Here is a 21,969-nt window from a genome sequence, read left to right as displayed (position 1 = left end):
GCACAGTTACGTACTCCTAAAATTTGTTGTTATGTAACATTACTGGGTGTGTTTTTTCCTGCAAAGTGTCCCAGTTTGAACTTTCCATGAATAGCTGGTTACATTGCACCAGAAAGTACTCTGTACTGGACAAGAAACAGACTGTACCACTTAATCATCTTATGGGGAAGAACTGCACTGAAATCAGAAACTTTAGGGACTAAAATCATACATGTAATTCAAGGAATACTTGATGTTTCAATGTAACTCTTTTGGTTCTGCAGGAAACTGAGACAGGGTGACCCATTTACAGACACTGAGTTCCTCCACTCTCCTATCTACAAAAGAAAAAGAAAGCCTGTCAAAGCCAAGGGAATGACCAAGAAGATGAAAGAGAACCAAGAAGGAACACCTGAAGAATGTCTCGGTGCCAAGGCAATGAAGTTCATAACAACAGAAAGGATAGTGGTTGAAAGGCAGCCCCCAAACTCTTAGAAGCTTGTCCCTTTAGCCACAAGGCTACAACTTTGAACGCAGTGGCCTGAGCAAAGATGGAGGTGGCTGACCAGGCAGCTGAACTTTTCCAACTAAGGCAACCCAAGGACCAATTTGACAATTTGAGCCTTGTACCGTGGATTTCTTCTGGTTTTAATTCTTTGGGACTCATGGGGTGGAGAAAGTGGTTGAGACAAATTGATGGAGGTCTGTTTTAATGATTGGCATGGCCCTTAAGCGCTCTATGATTAGCCCATAGCTATCTTCTGCTTCCTTCGTGTTCTCTCCTCCTGTCTGCCATGTAAAGCTCCCTGCAGCAGAGGCTAAGCCCTATACCAACCAACATTAAGGAATATTTGAAACACAGGGTGCTTAGGACCAGACCCAAGCATGTTTTGTCTCAAACATTCTGAGTATTGCTACAGGAAAGGTGATCGGAGGAGAGGTTACTGTGGGACAGAGCTGTTTAAAAACGTCTCCCCATCACTCCTTGACCTTGTTAAAAGTACACCCTTCAGCCTTCTTGTAGCCCCTTGAGGTACTGGAAAATGTGGTAAGGTCTCCCTAGCATCTTCTGTTTTCCAGGCTGAACAACATCAATGCTCTCAGCCTGTCTTCACAGGAGGAGTATTTCAGCTCTCTGATCATCTTTGTGTCCCCCACCACTGGCTTTGCTCCAACAGGTCCTTATCCCTCTTCAGCTGGAAATCCCAGATCTGGACAACAGTACTCCAGATGGGTTCAGCTGTGTTTCAGGAAATCCTGCACTCTTCCATTGCAGACTGAGCACCCACTGGCTTCAAGCACTTGCTTTTTTTATGTCTACTGGTGTAACTTTGAAGGTTATTGATTCAAACACATGGTAATACTAGCTCCTTTAGTCTAACTCTGGTACCTCTATCCTAATCACCACCTATAGCAGTCAGCTGGAGAGGGAGTTTGTTTGTGTGTAACCAGTTTCTGTTTTGCTGAGTGATGATGTATCAGTTTGTTTTACTCCCCAAATAAAATTTCAATGCAAGTTTTATCTTCAAATTCTTCTACACTCACTACCTGGTGCTTACATCACTTAACACTACAGAGGACAGCTTTGCCTAGGCCAGAACAAACTAAAACTCTATTCTAAGAGGGGAGATACTTTGTGTTTGTATCACATTCCAACAGTCTGTCCCAGCATGTACTTGACTGTGCTGAAAGCTATTGGAGTCTCTCTCTGAGGCAGGGTTTCCCTGTATCTGCTAATCACACAAAGGAAGGAGATAGAATGAATGTTAGTTGGCTTTTATTTTAGTCTGAATCAAAAATACTCCTTAAAAAAAACCCAACATACAACCATGGATGGAGTAAGTTTTCACAGTCATGATCTGACTTGCTGTAAGACAACAAGGGTAAGTAATAGCCCAGACAATTGGAGAAGAGTTTGCACCTTTATGAATTGTGGGGTGAGGGAAGAGGTTAACAGTTCCTATGCTTCACATCCAGTCAGAAGGAGCATAACTAAATGCATGGCCTGCATTTAGACACTGCAGCATGGCTTTGGTAGGCTCTTAGCCTGTAAGGCTTGTTTCCAGCATTTACTAAGTGCTATTCAAATGCTACAGTCCTGACTGTAGCAATGGAACCAAATCCCTTGGTATCAGGATACTGTGCTCTGGTTGGCACTACAAGTTAAATTTAGGAGGGCTGCAGTAGAGCTGGCATAGCCCTCTGAGCTCACTTCTACTCACTGGGAAGTACTGGAGAGAAGAGGACGGTATTAATTTCTAAGGTCTGCTGGACAGTAGGTCACTGCTGGTTTCACCAGAGTTCTGACACAAACTGGCCTTCACACTGAGAGGAAGAGATAGACATAGATCAAAGTCATAGAGAAAAACCTCAGGTCTGCTGTGAACAAAATTAGGTATCCAGACCCATACCAAGCTTTTATCAAATTCATCTGCAAAAGTCGGGCTTAGCCCAGCAGCTCAAAGGTTTCAGAAAACATGATTTTTGAAAGTTTTAAAAGTGTCTATGTTCATTTTTGTCTAGTGTTTGTAATGTTACACAGCAAAGCACAATACAGAGCCACTAATGCGAGAAATGACAGAAAAGCCAGGAACGTGTTTTTGCCAATATCCTAAAGCTCCCATTAACTCTTGTAATTCTCTTTTTGATGAGGGCACTTGTATTTGTTCTCATTTCTTTAAAGTGACTGCAGGACCTACTGCATTTCCTGCATCTACCTAGTACCCAAAAATTTTATTTCTTTACTTGGTCCTTGACGTTTTTCAAGTGGAATTTCAATTTCTGCTTCATGTAATGCTTCCCATTATTGCTGCTGCTTTTCCCACCTTTTCATGGGAATCTCCTTTTATTAGAGTATCATCTATATATTGGTATAGCTTCACATCTAGGGGAAGTGAGTCTGTAAAAATTCAGCAATCATGGGTGAATGTTTGTACCCTGGAGGGAGCCTATTGGAAAATGAAAACTGATAAGAACAACTGTTAAGAAAGCAAGAACAGGAAAAAAGAAAACAACTGCAATTAAAAACAACTCAGAAAGTAATCCTGATAGATCTCAAGATGAAAAGTGTGCTCAAAATGTAAAGAAGATTCTTCAGCCAAAAGTTGCAACATGTTCTAGTGAGGCTGAAGTCTGTGAGAAGGGGCAGAGGACACATGAGGGGGCTTTTGACAGGAAGAATAGAGACTGTGGTGTGGAGCACCATTCCCACTCTCCTGCTGGAGTCCAAGACTTTGGAAGTACATATGAGGTGAATCCAGCACAGCTGCAGTCTTGAAAGTGTTGACTTGATGCAAAAGGTTAAGAAGGTATCTATGTTTGAGATACAAAGTATGGAGAGCTTGCTAAAATCCCCAGTTTGTACCTTCTCAAGTCATGATCAAGTCATGATTCAAGTCATGAATCAGAGTCTTCAGAGGGATATGTGGGACCTTTGCAGTAAATCAGGCTTGCAAATCAGGCTTTTTGAGTAATAGGCACTGAACTTGCATAAGATTTTTGGAGATGTCTGAAAGTGCAGGATCTGACTAGGATCAGCACCACCATTACTTGTGGATTTTCCATATAAATAATAACTCTTATACAGATCATAAGTGTTCTTAATATTAGAGCTAGTTAGGAGATCTTGCTTTGGGCTTCCCTTTTGTTCAGAGGGAAGCCAGCTAAGCAAATCCAGTGCACAGTAAATTTGGGGAGTCCCAATAGAGACAAAATCATGCTTTTTTCTATGCTCTGGATTTGTGGCAGTGTATGGAGCAAGGTTTTTAGTGGTATGGGGAAAGATGGCATTTGCCTGCTGCATTTCTCAGCCTTAGACATTACTTTTTTCTTTCCAACAGAGGTCTTGTGCACCACTGAACAAAATCCCAACAATTTGCCAGCACTTGCCTGGGAAAGTCATCCTCTTTCATATGAGGCTGATGAGATGGCAAAACATTTCTTTCGTCTCTCACAAGGGCACGTTACTCAGAGGCGAAAGTGTTCCACCTCATTTGCTACAAGCACACCATCTTCTGCTCTGGATATGTTCCCACGTGTCAGTTCCACTCAGGCAGCTTGGGGTACTACTGCACAGGACAACAGCAGCTCCAGCAAGAACAACACACAGCAACAGCTGAGATCTCCCAGCCCCCTGGCTTCACCTGCTCAAACTGCTGTTATTTCTCATAGAAACTCTGTGGGTAAAGAGACCTTTTGTGAGCAGCCACAGACAAAAGAAATGGGGTGTGGTGTTGAAATGGACCCCAGCTATAGCCAAGTCCCTGAGTTTGTTCCTGTAAAGGTTAAAAGCAAAGGTAACTGTAAAACTGGAGAGAAAAAGACTGTTAAAAAAGCAAGAACAGGAAAAGAGAAAACGACTGCAATTAAAAACAATGCAGAAAGTAATACTGGTAGACCTCAAGGTGAAGAGTGTGCTCAAAATGCAAAGAAGCTTCTTCAACCAAAAGTTGCAACATGTTCTAGTGAGGCTGAAGTCTGTGAGAAGGGGCAGAGGACAAATGAGGGGGCTTTTGACAGGAAGAATAGAGACTGTGGTGTGGAGCACCATTCCCACTCTCCTGCTGGAGTCCAAGACTTTGGAAGTACATATGAGGTGAATCCAGCACAGCTGCAGAGTCTTGAAAGTGTTGACTTGATGCAAAAGGTTAAGAAGGTACCTATGTTTGAGATACAAAGTATGGAGAGCTTGCTAAAATCCCCAGTTTGTACCTTCTCAAGTCATGATGTTCCCTCAGATGATTCCAGTCTACAAAATCCTACAAAATTTTCAAGTGAGAGCAGAAAAAGCATCAGGCAGAAGGCTAACAGAAAAACTAGAGTAATTCGGCAAAGAGAGGATTCTGATGAGGAATATGTGCCAAGCCATGTGATAATACCAGAGGCCAAAGCTGAAGACCAGCCTGAAAGAAGCTTAAGAAGCAGGAAGAATGCTGTCAGGAAAAGCAATTGTGATCAGAGAAATGAAGTTAACGGTTTTAGGCCCTGGATAGATGTTCAAGAAGTAGCTAATGACAGCACAAAGGATTTGCCAGGTAATCTTAAGCAGCGCAGGGAAACTTACATTGTCCATCCTTTGGATCTTGCAGGAAACTCGGGTTGTTTCCAGACAGAATTTGAGGGTGGTGAAAATGTACCTCCCAGGTCTGTTCCTGGGAGCAAAGGGAGCAAAATCCCCAGAGCTGCTAAGAGCAATCAAAAGAGCACTATAAAACAGATAGGGGGCCTTCAAGAAAAGGGGCAAGGTGAAGTTGACAACAACATGAATGCTTTGAAAAAAGAAGCCTCTTGCAAACCCAAGGCTCAGAGGAAGAGGAGCAACTCTCGACCTCCAGATTCTGATTCCCTGGCTGGAAAAAGTGATGGTGCTAAGGTTCTCATTGGAAGTTCCACAGAACTTGCATCCAAACAAACTGTCCTGATGGGGAAGTTTTCCTGCATTACACATCTGCTGTCTGAGCCAGATACTTTCCTGGAGGAGCAGCTACCTGAGATATCACTTGCAGATAGTCTTACAGACTTTTCACACAGTCTTGAGGCCTCCCATGTGAGCAGTTCTGGAGTTTTGCCTGTCAGCTCTAGACTTACAGAAGTATCAGTTTCCAAGAGCTTAAGTACTGAGGGCAAGAGAATGTCAGCAAAATCCCCTGTTTGCTTGAAAAACTCCCTGATAGTAAAAAAAAAGACTGCAGAGGAAATACCTGGGGAAAGGAACCAAGTCCAGTCAAGTTCTTGGAGCACACCTTCAAAGGAACCTGGTAGGTGGTAAGCTGGGGAAGGTACCTGTGTTTGGAGATGAAGGCAAAAAATCCATGCAGCAAGTGCTTATATTTTCCTTCCTCTCTTCTCTTTTTTCAGAGTTAAAGATCAGTGTCCAGTATACCATTTATGCTTGTGCTGGCCAGTCATTTCTGTGACTGCATTTGCTTCTAGTTTATCAGCATTTCTGCAAGAATATCTGTCCACTTGTCCATGTGCAGATCTTGGGACAAGACTAGCAGCTGAGTCTTGCTTTACCACTCTTGTTATCTACAGGGAATGTCTATTAATTTAGAAAATCAAGTACTCAAGCAGTTCAAAAGTCTAATTTGATGCTGACCCTGCCAACTAGGGTCAGTCAGTACATTTTGGGGCACAAAATATCAAGATCACAAATTTTTCGTCCAGAATGGTTAGTGCTGCAGGGTGTCAGACTTTATAACTCTAGGTGATGTCTTCACTGGAAATTAATCAGGAGCCAACCTAAATGATTTTGGTTGTGGGGTTTTTTTTTGTTTGCTTTTTAAAAGGATTTGGAGGGTGTATCCCTGGGCTGGTAATACAATAGTTAAGCTGATCCTTTTGGGGAGTTTGGTGATAATGGGTGCTCTGTAAAGAGAGTAGTTTTGTGGGGTTTTCCTTGCTGTAGCTTTTGACAAACAGGCCTGTTACAACTGGAGTGGGCTGTACTTTGTAGAGAGGAAGTTCTCCTGCTCTCCTCCTTTTGGCTGACACCACTTGGAAAAGTGCAGTGACCACTGGTCCTGTGTCTTGCTGAAGTCAGTAGGTTGTCTGTGTGCCATGAGCTTGCTGCCTCCTCCAGGTGTAAGCTCCTGGGCATTACCAGCTATCAAATAGAGGTTTTATATCATTTTTCTACTACACCAGGGCCCATGATACTATCAGTACCAGTGATCTATATTTTTTCACTGAGGGACCTATTTTGATTTATGAGCTGATTTTTGAGGAGCTGGTCTGGTATTTTTGGATTAAAGTGGTCACCTGAGTTTAGAGGGAATATGATTGAATTCTGGATTGTGCATGTTCAGAGAAACCTGGTAATGCAGCTCTTTCTATTTGATAGCTGTTGTTTCTAAGGATATCTGGAAATCATTTGGAATCACTTTGATCATGTGAATGTACCCCTTTGCAGATATCAGGCCACTACAGGACTTGAAAAATGCCTGTGTTTTGACACATTTGACAATTTGAGCCTTGTACCGTGGATTTCTTCTGTTTTTAATTCTTTGGGACTCATGGGGTGGAGAAAGTGGTTGAGACAAATTGATGGAGGTCTGTTTTAATGATTGGCATGGCCCTTAAGCGCTCTATGATTAGCCCGTAGCTATCTTCTGCTTCCTTCGTGTTCTCTCCTCCTGTCTGCCATGTAAAGCTCCCTGCAGCAGAGGGTAAGCCCTATACCAACCAACATTAAGGAATATTTGAAACACAGGGTTACTTCTCAAGTCATGAAGAGTTCCCTCAAATGATTCTAGTCTAAAAAATCCACTTTTCATGAGGAAAGAGACCTCCAATGCCTATGCTTTGCAAGAGGACTCAAGTGTGAGCAGAAAGAGCATCAGACAGAAAATCAAGAGAAAAATGAGTAATTGGGCAAAAAGATGATCCTGATAGGAAGTATCTGCCAGTGTGATAATACCAGGGGGCCAAAGCTGAAGGACAGCCTAAAAGAAGCGCAACAAAGCACTAGACAGTGCCACTTACACTCTTATGTAAGTGGGAGACTTTGTTGGGGGAGCTTGAGTAGAACCCAAGCCCTAAGCTTTGGGCATAGAGGCCAGCTTCCGCTTCAAGTTTTCAGCAAGCTTGTCCATGAACTCAAAGGTGTTCAGATAATCAGAGCGTGTCACACTGGTGGGAGGAAACAAAACAAGGCAGATATTAGCTGTACAGACTCTCAAATAATCAAAGCAGGGGAAGACTGTGCAAAAAACTCTATGTTATGCCTCTAAAACCAAAAGAGTTCTCTCCTACTCATCAGATTGGGGTTTTTTGACAAAAGGCTCCAGAAAGAGATAGCCAGGTGATATTTTAGTTATGTAGGTCTTCTTGATTTATTAGGATCTGGCCAACATAGCTAGACTGTTTAAAAAAAAATCTAAAAGTTTTCAGTTCCTTCTTTACTTTTTCCCCCCATTCATTTGGTGCAATAGCAGGGAGAGATCAATCTGGACTAAGCTGCTTGTGTCAAGGAGTGTCTCATGTTCTGTTTGTATAGCATGAGTACAGGTGAGTCCTGTGAGACAGACTCCTGTTCTTTACCATTATAATTATATTATTACTAAAAATAACATTCCAGCAAATGCTGATCACAACCACCACGTAAAACAGCCTCCTGTAAGCATAGCTGGTTATTTCATACACTTACTTAGGCAGGCCTTTGATGCAGGCAGCAAGGTCCTTTGTCATGAAGCCAGATTCAATGGTCTCAATGCAGACTTCTTCCAGGGCAACTGCAAAGTTCCTGAGGCTACTGTTGTTATCCAGCTTAGCTCTGTGAGCGAGGCCTCTTGTCCATGCAAAGATGGAGGCTGAAAGAGAACATGGTTATTCTATCCATCTAGAACTTCCAGAAAGTTGCTCTAAATCATCATGTGGAACAATAATTGTTTTTTTTAATACCAATAAAAAGGAAAGCAGACTGAAAAAAAGAAAATATGGTATGGGAAAGAACACTTCATCTAGGTATGCTTTGCCTTTCATGCAACTCTAAAAAAAAAACCAAAGCAGAACCTCAGAAACTACTCACTGCCTCCAGTAATCTCTCCATGCATGTCATTTTACTTTCCTCCTGCCCCAGTCAGAATGACAGGCGGTAGGCCTCTGTAGTTACATAGAATATTGTGACAGAAGGGTGCAGTCCTTTTCCTAACACTACCTTATGCTCTGGTCTCTAAGCGAATTTAGAGGATTCTTTCCCCCATGTCCCATTCAAATGCACTTACACTTTGAGTGTGTCCATGGCTTGAGGTGTGGTTGGTTCTTCTGGGCCATCAGAAAGAGGAGTAAAATAAAAAACAACTAACTTAAACCTTAAGGCCTTGTGACTATAAACCAGTTGTTTTTAGAGGAGTACATATCTCAAAGGCTAGGTTAGGTCTGGCTTATTGCTCACACTCACTCCATTCCAGCCTGATTTTTGCTTCAGGATGTAGCTGTGTCTGTAGAGACCCAGAGAAGCTGATTTAAGTCATAAGAGGACTCTTGGGGGTGTATTCCCTCACCTCTCTCAGGCCACACTGTGGTCTGAGAAATGCTCATTAGGCTTTGGCAAACCACACCTGGACTAAGCCCTTCTCAAGCTTATCAGAAACCCAGGAACTAGTGGTATCTAACGAGCACCTTTTTTTTAATGACCAGCCTTGGAAAGGGATTTTTCTTGCCTGAATAACAACCCAAGTTGAATAATATTTTTGTTACTGGACTTTCAAAGAAAGTTACTGACTTGAATTGCAGCAAGGATGGAAAATTACTATGGCTAAAGCCCACGCTCTTGCGACCCCATAAAGTGACCCAAAGTGAGATCCCTCAAGCTCTCGATTATAAGGAGCTAATGCATACTATACCCTGCTCTCTAACAACCCTTTAAACAGCAGCCCAAAGTGAGATCTTTTGGAGCTTGCCATTTCCAGAAGATACACATATAATTACAGATAGTCCGAGTTACAAGGGACACAGAAGGATCTTTGAGTCCAACTCTTATATGAATGGTCCATACAGGGACTGAACCTACACTCTTAGTGTTATCAGCACCGTGCTCTGCCCAACTGAGCCCATCTCAAGAGAATGAGCTAATGTGTGTGTCTCAAACACTGATAACTGGATTGCTGTAGAGCCAACCATGGACTGTTGGCACTGACATGCCATAAAAAAGAACAAGATTTGACTGGAAAAGAGGGGCCAGGTGGAAACAGGAGAGCATTCTTCCGTGAGAAAGAACAACACAGTACAGTGCAGCACAAGAATGAGTGGCAGGAAGCGGGCATGGAGTATAGGGTGGGATTGACACCAAAGACTCCCAGTCCTCTGACCAGCTTCCAGACAGGCCTGAAAGAATGGACTGCACTTGATGACTAATGTACATAAAAAGCAAGAAACCTGTCCATAAAAGGGTACTCCCCACTCTGACCCCCCCAAGCCCAGGGCCCCCAGGGCCCCAGACATCTCAGCAGCCAGACCAATGCAGCTGGATTGCCACTTATCGGCTGGATCAGCACTGAAACCAGGATAGGCATCCCCTCAGCAGAATCAATGCTGTAACCAGTACTGGTGATCTTATTTTCCCTCTCTTTTCTCCTCTTTTTCCTCTTTAATTCTCTCTTTTTCTCTTTTCCTTTCTTACTTTAATTCATCTTTACCTCCTTAATTCCTCTCTTCCCTTTCACCCTGCCCCTTTATCTAAAACTCACTGCTGTGTGCTTATATAGTAGGTCAGGGACTAACACAGTAATTTCCACGTCACATGTAATTTACTGATCTACTTTCTGATTGTTTGGAGACCCTCTGACTTTTGTAGTTTCTTTTGATCAATGAGAATTTAAGAATCTTAGGTACTTCCTTCTCCTTAAGCTTTGTCACAGTCTCTGGAAGAAAAATGCATTATGAACTGCAAGTTTTACCACTCAGTGGTGAAGTTGTCTACAGAAAGGGTGCAGATGTTCTTACTCTAAACTTTTTCTTTCATGTGTAGAGATGATAATGGGCATTGAAAAGCAGCTCACCAATGGGGTTAGTGGAGGTTTCTTGGCCTTTCTGATGCATGCGGTAGTGACGAGTAACTGTCCCGTGAGCAGCTTCTGCTTCAACAGTCTTGCCATCAGGGCAGATCAGCACGCTGGTCATCATGCCCAGAGAGCCATAGCCTACACAATACAAGTTTCAAAAGTTCAGTGTCTTCTTTGGTCTGCTCCGTCGAATTCCCTTTAATTTCCCCACCCTACAGTCCCCCTACATCCTTCCACTGATATGAAAATCCCTGAACAACAGAGCTGAAGCAGCCCTTCTGCAACTAACTGGCAAGTCCCTATACATCAAAATAACAGTTCATCTCAACATGAAGTCCTGCTGAAACATGAGATATAGATACACAGACATTCTGCAGCATTTCAAGAAAATTAGTTTTCTCACCTAATTTGCTAGACAGATTTCTACTGAAAACGTACAGAACGAGAACAGTAAATATTGGGCTGCTTGTCTTTCACACAGCGTGATAGGAAACAAACTAACTTCTTATCAAGAGTATCTGCTCTTGTGAGAGGAACCAGCACCTTCTGACACTGGACATTCACACCACTTCTAACCCTATAAGTTTCAGAGATCTGCATCTTTGAAGGCTGCTTTGTTTAGCAGTCCAACACACATCCTTGTTCTGTGAGAGGCAGTTTAGTGGCATTACTTCAGAAAGAGCATATTACATAAAACCACACATCTCATCCTGTGGAATTCTGCATCCATATTCATTTTGGCACTGGGCACCTTGGTTATATAGGTTTTTGATCAAGAATTGAAAATATGTGAAGTTAAACATATCAACTCTCTCTTTACACCTGACAGGTAGCTTTAGGTTCTGAAGGTTTTATTACTTATCTGCAGAGCACCTGCCATCACACTCAGCAGCAGCCAGCTTAACTCAAGCTGTCAGTGACAGAGAAGCAGCTGTCTAAATACTGTCCATTAAAATAGAAAGCGCCTACCAGTTATCATGGTGGTAGGAACTTCCCTCCTGTAAGTAAACTCAACTACAGAGTCTACATTCAATAGATTTTCTTGTAAAAAAAAATCAGTATTTTTTGACTGTCTGATACCTTCATAACTGGCCACAGGTTTGAAATACAAGTTTTGAGACCTAACACCGCCTCCTGCGCCATTCCATAAGATGACAGAAGGCCACAAGAGACTACTACTAAGCCTGCTTCAGTGTGGCACAGGAAGCACCTCATACCTTGTGCAACAGAGTCTGACTGCACATCCCCATCATAGTTCTTGCAGGCCCAGACAAAGCCTCCTTCAGATTTCAGGGCCTGAGCAACCATGTCATCAATGAGCCTGTGCTCATACCAGATCTTTTTGGCTTCAAACTGGGACTTGTATTCTCTAGAAAACAAAAACCAAAACACCTTGTCATATAAACAGGGATTACACAATTTGTCCATAGAGAGGTGCACAGAGCTAAGACTAAAGACAAAAAACCCTCTACATTCTCTTTACTCTTTTTTAATTTGTCTGCTTTGCTAGGCTATAGCAAGTATGCTTCAGAGTCATAGAGGCACCCACAGAGAATCTGTGGCCTTATGAGAAGAGACGGACACCACAGCTGCATTTAGCAGAGCTTTCTGCATTGAGTATTGTGCCTTGCAGAACAAGGGAGATTGTGACAGAGACTGTGCCCCGAAAGTGCTGCTGAGTGTCTGAAAAAGTAACTCAAAAGGCTGGAGAGGATACTCCTGCTGCAGACTTATGCATTGCAGTAGGAAGTACACAACTGATTACCTGTCATAGATCTCTTGGAAGATGTCTTTGAAGCGGCCATCATACTTCTTCAGAATGGTATTCTTGGTGCTCATGTAGAGGGGCCAGCCTTTAGACAGTGCCATTTGGAAGGAACTGTGAGCAAAATCTTTGATAGACTGGTCAAGATTGTACATTCCCATGGCTACACCACCACAGCCTGTTAGTGGAGGAAGAATAGACAGGAATCAACTAGATTTAGTTTTGATTTAAGAATTTTATTCTCCGCATAGCATACTCTGGCTGGCAGGCAGGCTGGTGCTCTCCCCAGGTGTCTTCATATAGCTCTCAATTTAAGGTTCTTTCAGGATTTGCTTTGCACTATCAGCTCAAAGCTCCAGGAGTTCTGTGACACATAGATAGGAAGGTGGTTTTGTTTTACAGGTAAGTACATCTTAATAATGTGATCTAATCCCTCTAAGAAGTTTTGTTCTAATCCAGCCTAAGTACTCAAGTACCCTATGACAGAAGTGAGTGTACTTGAACTCCTACTAGCCATTTAAGTAATACAGTCTTTTTCTATCAAAGCAACAGGCAGCAGTTTGGAGAAGGAGGTCTCAGTCAAAGCCAGAAATGGATGTGTTTACACCTCAAATGTTTTGCATTCAGAACTAACTCCAGCAGTCAAGGACTGCCTTGCCTAGCTCAGGTAAACAAGACTCCACATGAATTCCTGCATTTTTTCAGCACATGTGTGGCCTACCCTGCAGCTTTGATCCACCCGCTCAGGCTCACTTCTAGTAAGCTGTGGGAAGAATGTGCCAGTCATGTGTGTGCTCAGGCAAGTCCTGAGAAGGCTCTGAGGAACCATCAACATTCACATGACTTAGATTGTGTAAGGCAGATGTGTTAGAAGCAGAAATGGAAGTGTGCTGAACCTGCAGCCCAGCTCACCTAAAAGAAAGCAGCACTCAGATCATGGAAGGGGACGATTGTGGGTGAAAGCAGGATCTAGAGCTTCATGAGAAAGCTTTGTCATTTTCAGAGCACAACTCTGTGTTTCTAGTGAAAAGTAGATACCATGTACTTAATTTTAAGCACTTCACTACCACCATCGATCTAGTTTTTGTACAGTACCAATATTAGGGATCTTTGCCCTGGAAACACCCTGAGTTTTTAAATACCTGTCCCAATATCCATTTGTCCTTACCTCCAGATGGTTGTTACTGTATGAACACACATGCAGAATGAAGAGGGGAAGTCAGAGGAGGTTTATCTGCTTGCCAAGATAGCAATGTCATTTTAAAGTTGATATTGGCAGAGAATGTAATTCCTGTTGTTACCAGTGAAAAATACATGTTGTCCTTGTACCTTCCCTATGGAGTCAAGGATAGTTCAGGGTGTGGTCAGCTACAGAGACTGTCCTCAAGAGCCATGATTTCATGGTTGCTGGATGACAGCTATTAAGTTTAATTCAAACTGCTATTTTCAGACATGTAAAAGAAAATCCTTATTGCAATCATACAATCCTACTGCCTACTAAAAATCTCTTGATTCAGTGTCAAGGTTGAACACATCAGTACAGTAAAAAGACAAGCTACCCTTAACCATTTGGGAGATATGCTGGCACAACAGTTATCTGGGAGGGCAGCTCCCCAGAGCAACAGCAGTCATCTGTGTCTTTGCACTTCCCTGCTTTCAGCTTGCTGGTGCAATGCAGAGCAGCAAATCAGACTGGCAGCTGGATGGCCACACATCTCCAACACAAGCTCACCAGTCACCTATCAAATGGAAACAGATTAGGACTGGCTGTGAAGCAGGTGAACTCCAGATGAAAGGCTATGCAACAAGAGATGGTAGAGATGTAGGTCCTTATGAACAAGCATGCCAGAGAAATCAAGTATTATAAAAGAGGGTCATATGTCAATCTTGGTACATGTTTGCTGAACCAACTGCACACAAACAAGGATGCTGCGGTTTACATGGTTTCATTTTCTTGTAGCTAAAACCAAAGCACTGCACACACACAGAGATCACCATAAGACCTTAAATCCTGAACCCTTTGATTAATGATAGATAAGAGACATAATTTGTATGATGTTTTCCTGAATCCTGCCCCTAGAGAAAACAGCCTGAGTTCTGGCAGTGCATGTAACTACTTCTATTAACAAAGCCCAGCAATGTCAGAACTCCTCCTGAGCCTTGCAATGTCTGCAGCCAGCACAGCAGTAGGGAGAGGAGTGACACCAAAACCTTTGAGACTGCATCAGTTACAGTCCATACAGTCAGGAGCATCCTTGTGAAATCCTCTTTCCACCTGACAAAGTGTTAATTCTCATTTCTATTCAGCAAATAAAAAGACTGCTTCATAAAGAAGGGCAAAAACTGCAAAGGTATACAGAGATCAGTAAAACAACCTAATCCCAGAAAGAATTACACATAGATTGTTCTTAAATATATCTCCCCTTAGGTCAAGCCTTGTTTACATAGCAAGTTCGTCTCTGATCAGAGAAAAAAACATATATGCTGCTACAAGAGTCATCATATAAGGAGCATGACAGGTGCCAATCTAATATGATTGTGCTCTTGACGTGCCTCTTTGATCCCAGGAAGCCTTCAAGGAACTTTCAGTACTTGAAACATAAATGAAGAAGGCCCAAACTTTCTATCCTACTCTACCTTCAAGTCATACTTTACCATCAAACAGATCTGACTGATAATTCAAGGTTGAATTAAATAAAAAATAGCAGTTTTGATCACTAATTATAGAAAATACCTACTTTCAAAGTTATGGACCAGATATGTGACTGGTTTGCCTCCATCTGTGGGAGTGTAGGTCATCTCTACTTTTCCAGGCCCAGGTACCACAAAATCAGTTGCTCTGTACTGTTAAGAAAATATAAAATTGCCATGATGATTTCATCTATCAGGAAGAGGGAACCATAAAAGACAGACCTAATTTGGGAGGACAGGGTACAGGAAAACAGTTGTACTAAAAACTCCATTAAGTAGACTTTTTATTCAGCCATATTGTCATTGGATTATTTTACTAGAGTAGAAAGAGTCATGGAAACACTTAGGTTGGAAAAGACTCTTAAGATCACCAAGTCCAACAGTTAACCCAGCACTGCCAAGAGTATCACTAAACTGTGTCCTTGAACAGTCAAAAGTCTGCCTGTTTCAGAAACCATCTTCCCCTTTAGGGGAAAAAGTTCACAGATTCTTGGGCCCCATCAACTGCCAGAGTATCTACTTTTGCAGATGTGCTGAGGTTTTAAAGTGCAGAGTATTTAGACTGTTGTGTCATTGGTGGATAGAAAGGTTCCTCTCCCTGCCTCAAAAAACCCATTCATATTATAGCTGCTGATCTCATAAATAACAGGGTTCATACATCATACAAAATGACATTTGAAAGGCCAACCTGTAGTCAGAGTCTTTGAAATTAAAAACTTTCAGTATTAAAATGATGTCTCGTTTTCCCAATTGTCCTGAACAGTACTATTTAAGGTTACATTTCCTTGAAATTTGTTCTTCTTCACGTAGTTTCCCTCCTGTCATGGGAATCTGTTCCCTGAGCTGTTCTGAAGTTAGTGTCTTGCTCCTATGTCATTTGGATGTTCTTATATTGTTCCTTTCATTTTAATCTCATACTTCTGCAGGGTTTCAATCCTTCCCCTTTAATCCACTGTTTCCTATAATTATTTTGACCTTCTCAATTTTTCACAACCTTTAAGGAAGTTGAATCCGATTCTTTTCTAGTGTCAAGGTTCTGCAATTATTTTCCTCTTGAAAATTTATTATTTTACCTCCCTATCTCAGGTAATCTAATGAGTTGCCTTCAGTTTGCAGGTTTAGTCACCTATTTAAGCATTTGGCTCTTCTAGAACAATTTTCTTTTGCCATATTTGGTAGCTTTATAGCATATGATTGCCCATGGAGCTGACATGACTGATTTCTTATCTTCCAAGCTAGTCAAAGGGCACAACATTGAAAACTATTCCAGGGCTTTCCACAACCTTCTACTACCACTGTCAGGAAAGCTCTGATAAAAGAGGTTTCCCTGCTTCTGTACCAAAGCCTGATGTGCCTAGGTCAGATACCAACTCTGCAGGTGCGTTGTGCAAGTTAAAGCAGCAGATTACAGTAAAAAAAAAAGTTTAAAAAAGAAATAGAACAAAAACACATCCCAATACAGAAGACAATTTTGCCCACTTCTAGAAATCACTCATTTCTACCCATTTTTGCTGAGAGCAGTATTTGACATCAGAAAGTCCTGAAAAGTAAGAAGGTGGACAGTGTAAAGGATATTTTCTAAATACATTAGTATGTAGGGAGGAGGGTTCTAGAGAGGTGAAGAACAATAACTTAGCATAGTTAAGTCTAAGTACAAGCCTATGTAGTCCAAGCACAGGCTTCTGAATGCTGTTTATACAGTGACACTGTTCAAGGAAGAGAGGCACAAACCTGGCTCTCCCACACTTGCCAGATGCAGTATGCTAGCCTGTATGTGGTCCCAGGTGGAATGCAAGGGACAGAGCAGGAACACAGGGACATCTAAGTCTTTGGAGCTCTATACCAGTCAGGAGTACGCCTGTTAAGGCAAAAAGAGGGGTAAACACTGAAGTGACTCACTTGATCCCCATAAGCGTGACGGCCAATGACAATGGGCTTCACCCATCCAGACACCAGCCGGGGAATGTTCTTGCAAATAATAGCCTCTCTGAAGACAGTGCCACCTAGGATGTTTCTAATTGTGCCATTGGGAGACTTCCACATCTGCTTCAAATTGAACTCCTCCACTCTCTTCTCATCAGGAGTGATGGTTGCACACTTTATGCCAACGTTGTATTTCTTTATGGCTTCAGCAGCTTCCACAGTTACTTTATCACTTGTAGCATCACGATGCTCAATGCCCAAGTCATAGCTGCAACAAACCCACAAACATGGTCAGGACTGCCCAGGACATTTGTCTGTGTTCAAAAGTTAAGAAACAAGACCTCATATGTGCTTGTAAGTAGTTCCAGCATTCTGCCACAACTGAAGTTAGCCTTCTTCCAGTGCAAATGCTACTGGACTGGAAGAAATCAGACTTATACAGTGACATTTCTCCTGCTAGTGGAGGTTGGTAGGAGATTGGTGAAAGGAGAGCTTCAGTTTATGGCTGAGGTTTGCCCCCAGCATGGGACAGTATCTCCTCTTCCTTGCCTTTTGAGCTTCCAGCAATGGCAGCTGTCAGTGAGGATTCTAATTGTATGGAGCAGCAAAATCCTCAGATGAATATGAACCTTTACTTCAAACCTCTTGTGCTGAGGGTGCTTATGGAGGCTAGCTTTAGAGCAAGCTGCAGGCCCCATGGCCTGCCAGGCCTGCCTGAGAAGCTAGCCTGGGAATTTCATGGGAGGATTCAAAACAATCCTCAAAGACACAAAACAGCCTGCAGGTGCTGTTTATCTGTTCCTGTGTTTTCCTTGCAGGAGAAAGTCAGGGGGTGGTGAACCCCACTGACCAATGATGGTAATGTAGCACTATACTAACCAATAAGAGTTTCCTTTCTGTACTTTCCACGAACTAGTCTATATAACATGACTGAAGCAATAAACTAGAGATTCTCTCCTGTTCTGACTCCTTTGAGAGTCCGTGTCGTTCTTCCTGCCGTTCCCAATTAGAACGACAGGCGCTTGGCTTACTTCACATACTGAGCACATGAAACTACACTAGGCTTAAAAACTGCTTTGATAATGGACCCACAATCCTGCTCTGGCAGCAAAACTGCCAATATTGCCCTCAAACATCAGAAGAAGATCATTTCCATGCTCTCTGTTTTAATAGCTTTTGGAGAACAATGGGTGCCCAGCATGAGACAGCCCTGAAGCACAGCCAGCTGTATACAAATCTAGCCATTGTGCTGCCTCAGCCAGAGGTTTGTTTGCCCTCCTCCCACCCTCTTTGAAAAGGGATGCTCTCCAAATTGTGTGCATGCATTATGCTGCTGGGTTCCTGTCTGCCTGGTTCCCAACACCAGCAAGCAGAAAGCCTGATGTAGGTGGCATACAAATGGCTCCAGTTGGCAGGGGAAGAGGTCAGACTCACGGGTTTAACAATGGCAGATACCACTGAAAGCCTCTGTCTACATGGCTAGGAGAAATGTAGCTGGATACCTCTCTAATAATTATAGCTCAGTGGCCTGAAAAGGAAGAGATTATTTGTTCTTCTTGGGCAGATGCTGTAGATAACATGTCCCTTTTGCTGTACCCAGCTGCTAGTATTTGTTTTTTTTTCCAGAAGGGAGTACAGGAGCACAGGCTAGCTTCAGGGAGTAATTGCAGCAGTTACCTCACACTGTCAACAGCAGAGCTCCGGCTCACAGCCATCAGGGCAGAGTCTGTGCCCTACACACACCTTTTTGTCCTCTGGGCAGATCTTCAAACAGGCATGGCAAGAAGCCATAAGCCCACTCAGGGGTGCAGGTGCTGGAAACCCCAAGACACAGGAGAGCAAAACACAGGCCACGTCTCTGAGAGACTCTCTTAAAGGCACAGCACAGGCAAAAAGCTAACTCAGAATTCAGCACCCATTGCTTACTGCTGTGATGAGGGCATGCTTCCAGTGCTAAATGAAAATCCATCAACACCTAATGACATATGCAAATTGCAGAACAAAGTAGCTGAATGTCACAGAGCCATTACCTGTGCAAATCCAGATCTACATAAGGAAAAATCAGCTTTTCTTTAATCAGTTCCCAGATGACCCGTGTCATTTCATCTCCTTGCATCTCCACAACGGAGCCTCCACGGATTTTTTTAGACATCTTGAACTGCAACAGACATAAAAAAAAGTCCAACCTAAGTTAAAAGCTACCAATACATGTATCCTGCATTTTTACAACATAACTAGGTGAGATATAATAAGATGTACTAAGTATATATAAGATGTACTAAGATGGAATACAGGATCTCTCCAAAAAGTCTTGAAAATAACCTCAGTTTCCTTAGTTTCATGCTACATGGTATTTTCCTTAAAGCCCCAGCTCCTAGGAAGATCTGTGTGAGGATAAAAAGAAAAGTTACTATCTTGACAATTAAGGGCATGGGCTTTAATTGTATTTTGGTTGTATCAGAGAATTTGAAAAGATGACCAAATTCTTCCCCCAAATTCTATAGAAATAAATAAGCACTGTTTCCTTTTAGATTTCACAAGTTCTAATTGCCTGTTTCTCCACCTTTTTCTGAAAATCAAGGGTTAATGGACATGGTTACAATGGCAGCTCATACTGCTGAAACTAATAAGATTAATATATTGTAAACTTCTTTATTAGCTTTGTCCCCCAGGAAGGAAGGAAACAGGTAGAAAAATCCAAGAACTACAAGTGTTTTTTTTGTGGCAAGCTTTATTTCTACAGCTAAAATAAATACTGTAAATTCTTTGCTGTAGGGAACAGAGGTTTCCCAAGATATTTGTGTACAAAGCCTCAAAAAAAAACCAAACAAAACTTGAACTCTGCCCTTCTATTTGCACTTTGTTCTGTGTCAAGAAAACCTCAGAAAGTACTGAAGTGCTCTAACATAGTGCCTTGCTTTCCAACAGCCACAGTTTCTTGGGTCTTAGCTCCAATTATGCAAGAGCTGTGACTTGGCAAGTTCCTCCTTCCAGACAGTCCTGTGCTTGTGTGCAGCTGCTGGGATACTACAGTGAGATAGCAAGCCCTTGTGCCTGAGGTTACAGTCTCAGAGACCAAGTGAATTTCTTGATACAGAACGAAGGGTCCCACTGTACACAGGATCTGTTCATCTAGACCAAGTCATTCCGAGGTGTGCACTCCTGTGCAGAGCAAGGACCCCACATTACAAGCATGTTGGAAAACTATCCCAAGAATAATTTATTCTTTTTTTCCTAATTCAAGTAACTTGTGCAGCATTTCCAAAATCCAATCTATTAAACAATTTTAGTCTGGGAAGAGAGTAAACTTTCTAAGCTGTGTTCAGAGGATCAAACTTTTCCAAACCTTTTGAAGTGTAAAAACTAAAAAAAATACAAACATCCCAACAAAAAAGACACTCCCATACAAAAAAACAACAAAAAACCCGAACAAAAAACCTCACTCAAAACAAAACCACCCCCCAAAAAATAACACAAAGCACTTAAAAAAAAAAAAAAATTGAAAACGTAAAATAAGATTGTGTTACTGAGATTCAGTTTAAAAGATAAACCTACTTCAGGCACTTCTATCCCTAACACAGACAGCACCTTGGCTTCTATTTGGCCTCTCTAGTCCTCAGGGAGAACGTGAACTTCACATCACCACACTCTTGTCTAGACTCAGTTTACTCATGCAAGTATTTTTAACTCAGTTTTCAGTTGTGACTATCTAAATAAATAAGGTCTATATCATGGCCCATGGCCTAGTCACAGAACTACTACTCCAGGGGAGCTCAGTTTTGCTTTTGGAACAATCTGAAACACAGTCTGATTCATTTAAGCAAAAATACAGACAGGCACAAATCCACAATACACTGCTTGTTTTGTACTTTGGTTCTACTTAAGACAGACAAATCAGACTAAGTCAGTCATTGCAATAGGTTTGGTTTCAGAACTATTCTATGCCGCTGTAATGCAGGAAACACAAAGGTAGGTGAGACACACCTCCACTGAGATACATCCTCACTGATGTATCCACTTCTTCAATAACTCTCACAGCATCCAACATGTTCCTGTGATCATGGCCCAGGTGCTGGTACTTTTCCCCTCCTCAGCCACCAGCGTCTGCAGCGTCTCTATGAACTGGGGCAGTACTGCAGTAGCATCCCTCTCCTGCACACCAGTCAACACGCCCAGAGGCTCCTCTAGAGAGCACACATTCCCTAGAGTTCAACTCTGGCATTCGTCCCCTCTGATTTTACACTGAGCCGCCAAAATCCAGCAAGGTCTTTCTCTTGCAGAAGCTCTTCCCTAACTACACTTACCCCAGGCACAAAGCCAAGGCCATTTAGAAGAAACTGTGTATTTCCAAACACCACTTGGTCGGGAGGAAGGGCTCGGGGCCTTATGGGCAATAATTAACTATTGCAACAAGTCCGTAACTCCGGTGTACAGCTGATCTCCTCCTGGAGGAGGCGGCTCGCAGGGGGCAAGGAGCGGGTCGCTGGCACCAACCGAGCTCTCGGCTGCACTCGTTTTTTGGCCGCACACGCCCCTAGCAAGGCGATCTCGTAGCACACGGGGGATTATCCCACCGGGCCGCGGGCAGCAGCCGCCCAGCCGAGGCTGGAACCCCGGCACTGGCACGGCCGCGACCGGGGCCACTCCCCAAGCGGGCGGGGACAGGCGAGAGCCCCCGAGGCCGGCTCGCGCCCAGGACACCACCGACCAGCGGGGGACCCCAGGACTGCGTGAGGAGACAGCCCAGCCCAGGACAGGGCGGGCGAGCCCGGGGCGCAGCGCCCTCAGCGCCAGTCGCGGCGGGTGGGGCGCGGCCACGGGGTCCCGCCCGCACCGAGGGAAAAAAGCCCTTAAACACAATCCAGCCCCTAGGGGCCCCGCTGCGGGGTGCCGCGCCCAGGAGAGAAAGGACAAAGGGTGCCGTGCGGCCGCCGAAGCCGCGGCACGCTGGGGCGGTGGCGATGCCCTTTACCTGCAGCCCCGGTGCGGTGCTATTCCGGTCCGTTCCGTGTGGCGGTGTGGAGGCAATACGGGGCCGGGCCGTGCTCGGGGCCCTTTATGTGGCCGCGCCCCCCGCCCCGCCCGGCCCCGCCGCCGCGGCGGCGCCCC

The 21,969-nt window shown here is 43.3% G+C and overlaps 3 protein-coding genes and 1 long non-coding RNA gene across 7 annotated transcripts in view; 3 read left to right on the top strand and 1 right to left on the bottom strand.

Annotated features, from left to right (window-relative positions):
- The window catches only part of LOC131579524 (shugoshin 2-like), a 33,197-nt gene extending 30,601 nt beyond the window's left edge, over window positions 1–2,596 (top strand). For both annotated transcript variants that reach the window (XM_058839600.1, XM_058839599.1), the window contains one exon: window positions 264–2,596. In XM_058839600.1, the coding sequence (XP_058695583.1) occupies window positions 264–474 (211 nt within the window). In that variant the 3' untranslated portion in view covers window positions 475–2,596. The remainder of the gene's footprint in view (window positions 1–263) is intronic.
- IDH1 (isocitrate dehydrogenase (NADP(+)) 1) lies at window positions 1,740–21,965 on the bottom strand. 3 transcript variants are annotated; one of them, XM_058839603.1, is made up of 10 exons: window positions 21,833–21,965; window positions 18,891–19,018; window positions 16,837–17,128; window positions 14,985–15,090; window positions 12,247–12,424; window positions 11,699–11,850; window positions 10,479–10,619; window positions 8,126–8,288; window positions 7,196–7,608; window positions 1,740–3,343 (listed from the first exon to the last, which is right to left on the bottom strand). In XM_058839603.1, the coding sequence occupies exons 2-9, from the start codon at window positions 19,010–19,012 to the stop codon at window positions 7,515–7,517; spliced, it is 1,248 nt and encodes a 415-aa protein (XP_058695586.1). In that variant the 5' UTR covers window positions 19,013–19,018; window positions 21,833–21,965; the 3' UTR covers window positions 1,740–3,343; window positions 7,196–7,514. The 3 variants fall into 3 exon arrangements, with proteins under 3 accessions (XP_058695586.1, XP_058695585.1, XP_058695587.1); XM_058839602.1 differs by lacking the exon at window positions 1,740–3,343 and adding an exon at window positions 4,556–4,689; XM_058839604.1 differs by lacking the exons at window positions 1,740–3,343; window positions 21,833–21,965 and adding exons at window positions 4,556–4,689; window positions 21,165–21,185.
- LOC131579922 (uncharacterized) lies at window positions 3,905–7,189 on the top strand. The gene is made up of 3 exons (XM_058840509.1): window positions 3,905–4,274; window positions 4,359–5,735; window positions 6,890–7,189. The coding sequence occupies exons 1-3, from the start codon at window positions 3,905–3,907 to the stop codon at window positions 6,946–6,948; spliced, it is 1,806 nt and encodes a 601-aa protein (XP_058696492.1). The 3' UTR covers window positions 6,949–7,189.
- LOC131579528 (uncharacterized) lies at window positions 17,135–18,579 on the top strand. Its single transcript, XR_009277724.1, has 2 exons — window positions 17,135–17,516; window positions 17,879–18,579. It is a non-coding gene; the product is annotated as an uncharacterized LOC131579528 (long non-coding RNA).
- Window positions 21,966–21,969: the final 4 nt, after the last annotated feature.

The sequence above is a fragment of the Poecile atricapillus genome, chromosome 5, assembly GCF_030490865.1.
Source record: "Poecile atricapillus isolate bPoeAtr1 chromosome 5, bPoeAtr1.hap1, whole genome shotgun sequence".
Lineage (NCBI taxonomy): Eukaryota > Metazoa > Chordata > Aves > Passeriformes > Paridae > Poecile > Poecile atricapillus.
Note: the sequence above shows the minus strand (reverse complement) of the source record. Positions and strands in the feature narration are given on the sequence as shown.

Bases quoted from the DNA above. Each gene is read 5' to 3' on its own strand.
- LOC131579922 (XM_058840509.1), top strand. From the start codon at position 3,905: ATGGCAAAACATTTCTTTCGTCTCTCACAAGGGCACGTTACTCAGAGG. The intron at 4,275-4,358 runs GTAACTGTAAAA...AAAACAATGCAG, and splicing joins TGTAAAGGTTAAAAGCAAAG to AAAGTAATACTGGTAGACCT. The intron at 5,736-6,889 runs GTAGGTGGTAAG...ACCCCTTTGCAG, and splicing joins CACACCTTCAAAGGAACCTG to ATATCAGGCCACTACAGGAC.
- IDH1 (XM_058839603.1), bottom strand. From the start codon at position 19,012: ATGTCTAAAAAAATCCGTGGAGGCTCCGTTGTGGAGATGCAAGGAGAT. The intron at 17,129-18,890 runs GTAATGGCTCTG...GGTTTGTTGCAG, and splicing joins GTAGATCTGGATTTGCACAG to CTATGACTTGGGCATTGAGC. The intron at 7,609-8,125 runs GTAAGTGTATGA...TCCTCCCACCAG, and splicing joins TGCATCAAAGGCCTGCCTAA to TGTGACACGCTCTGATTATC.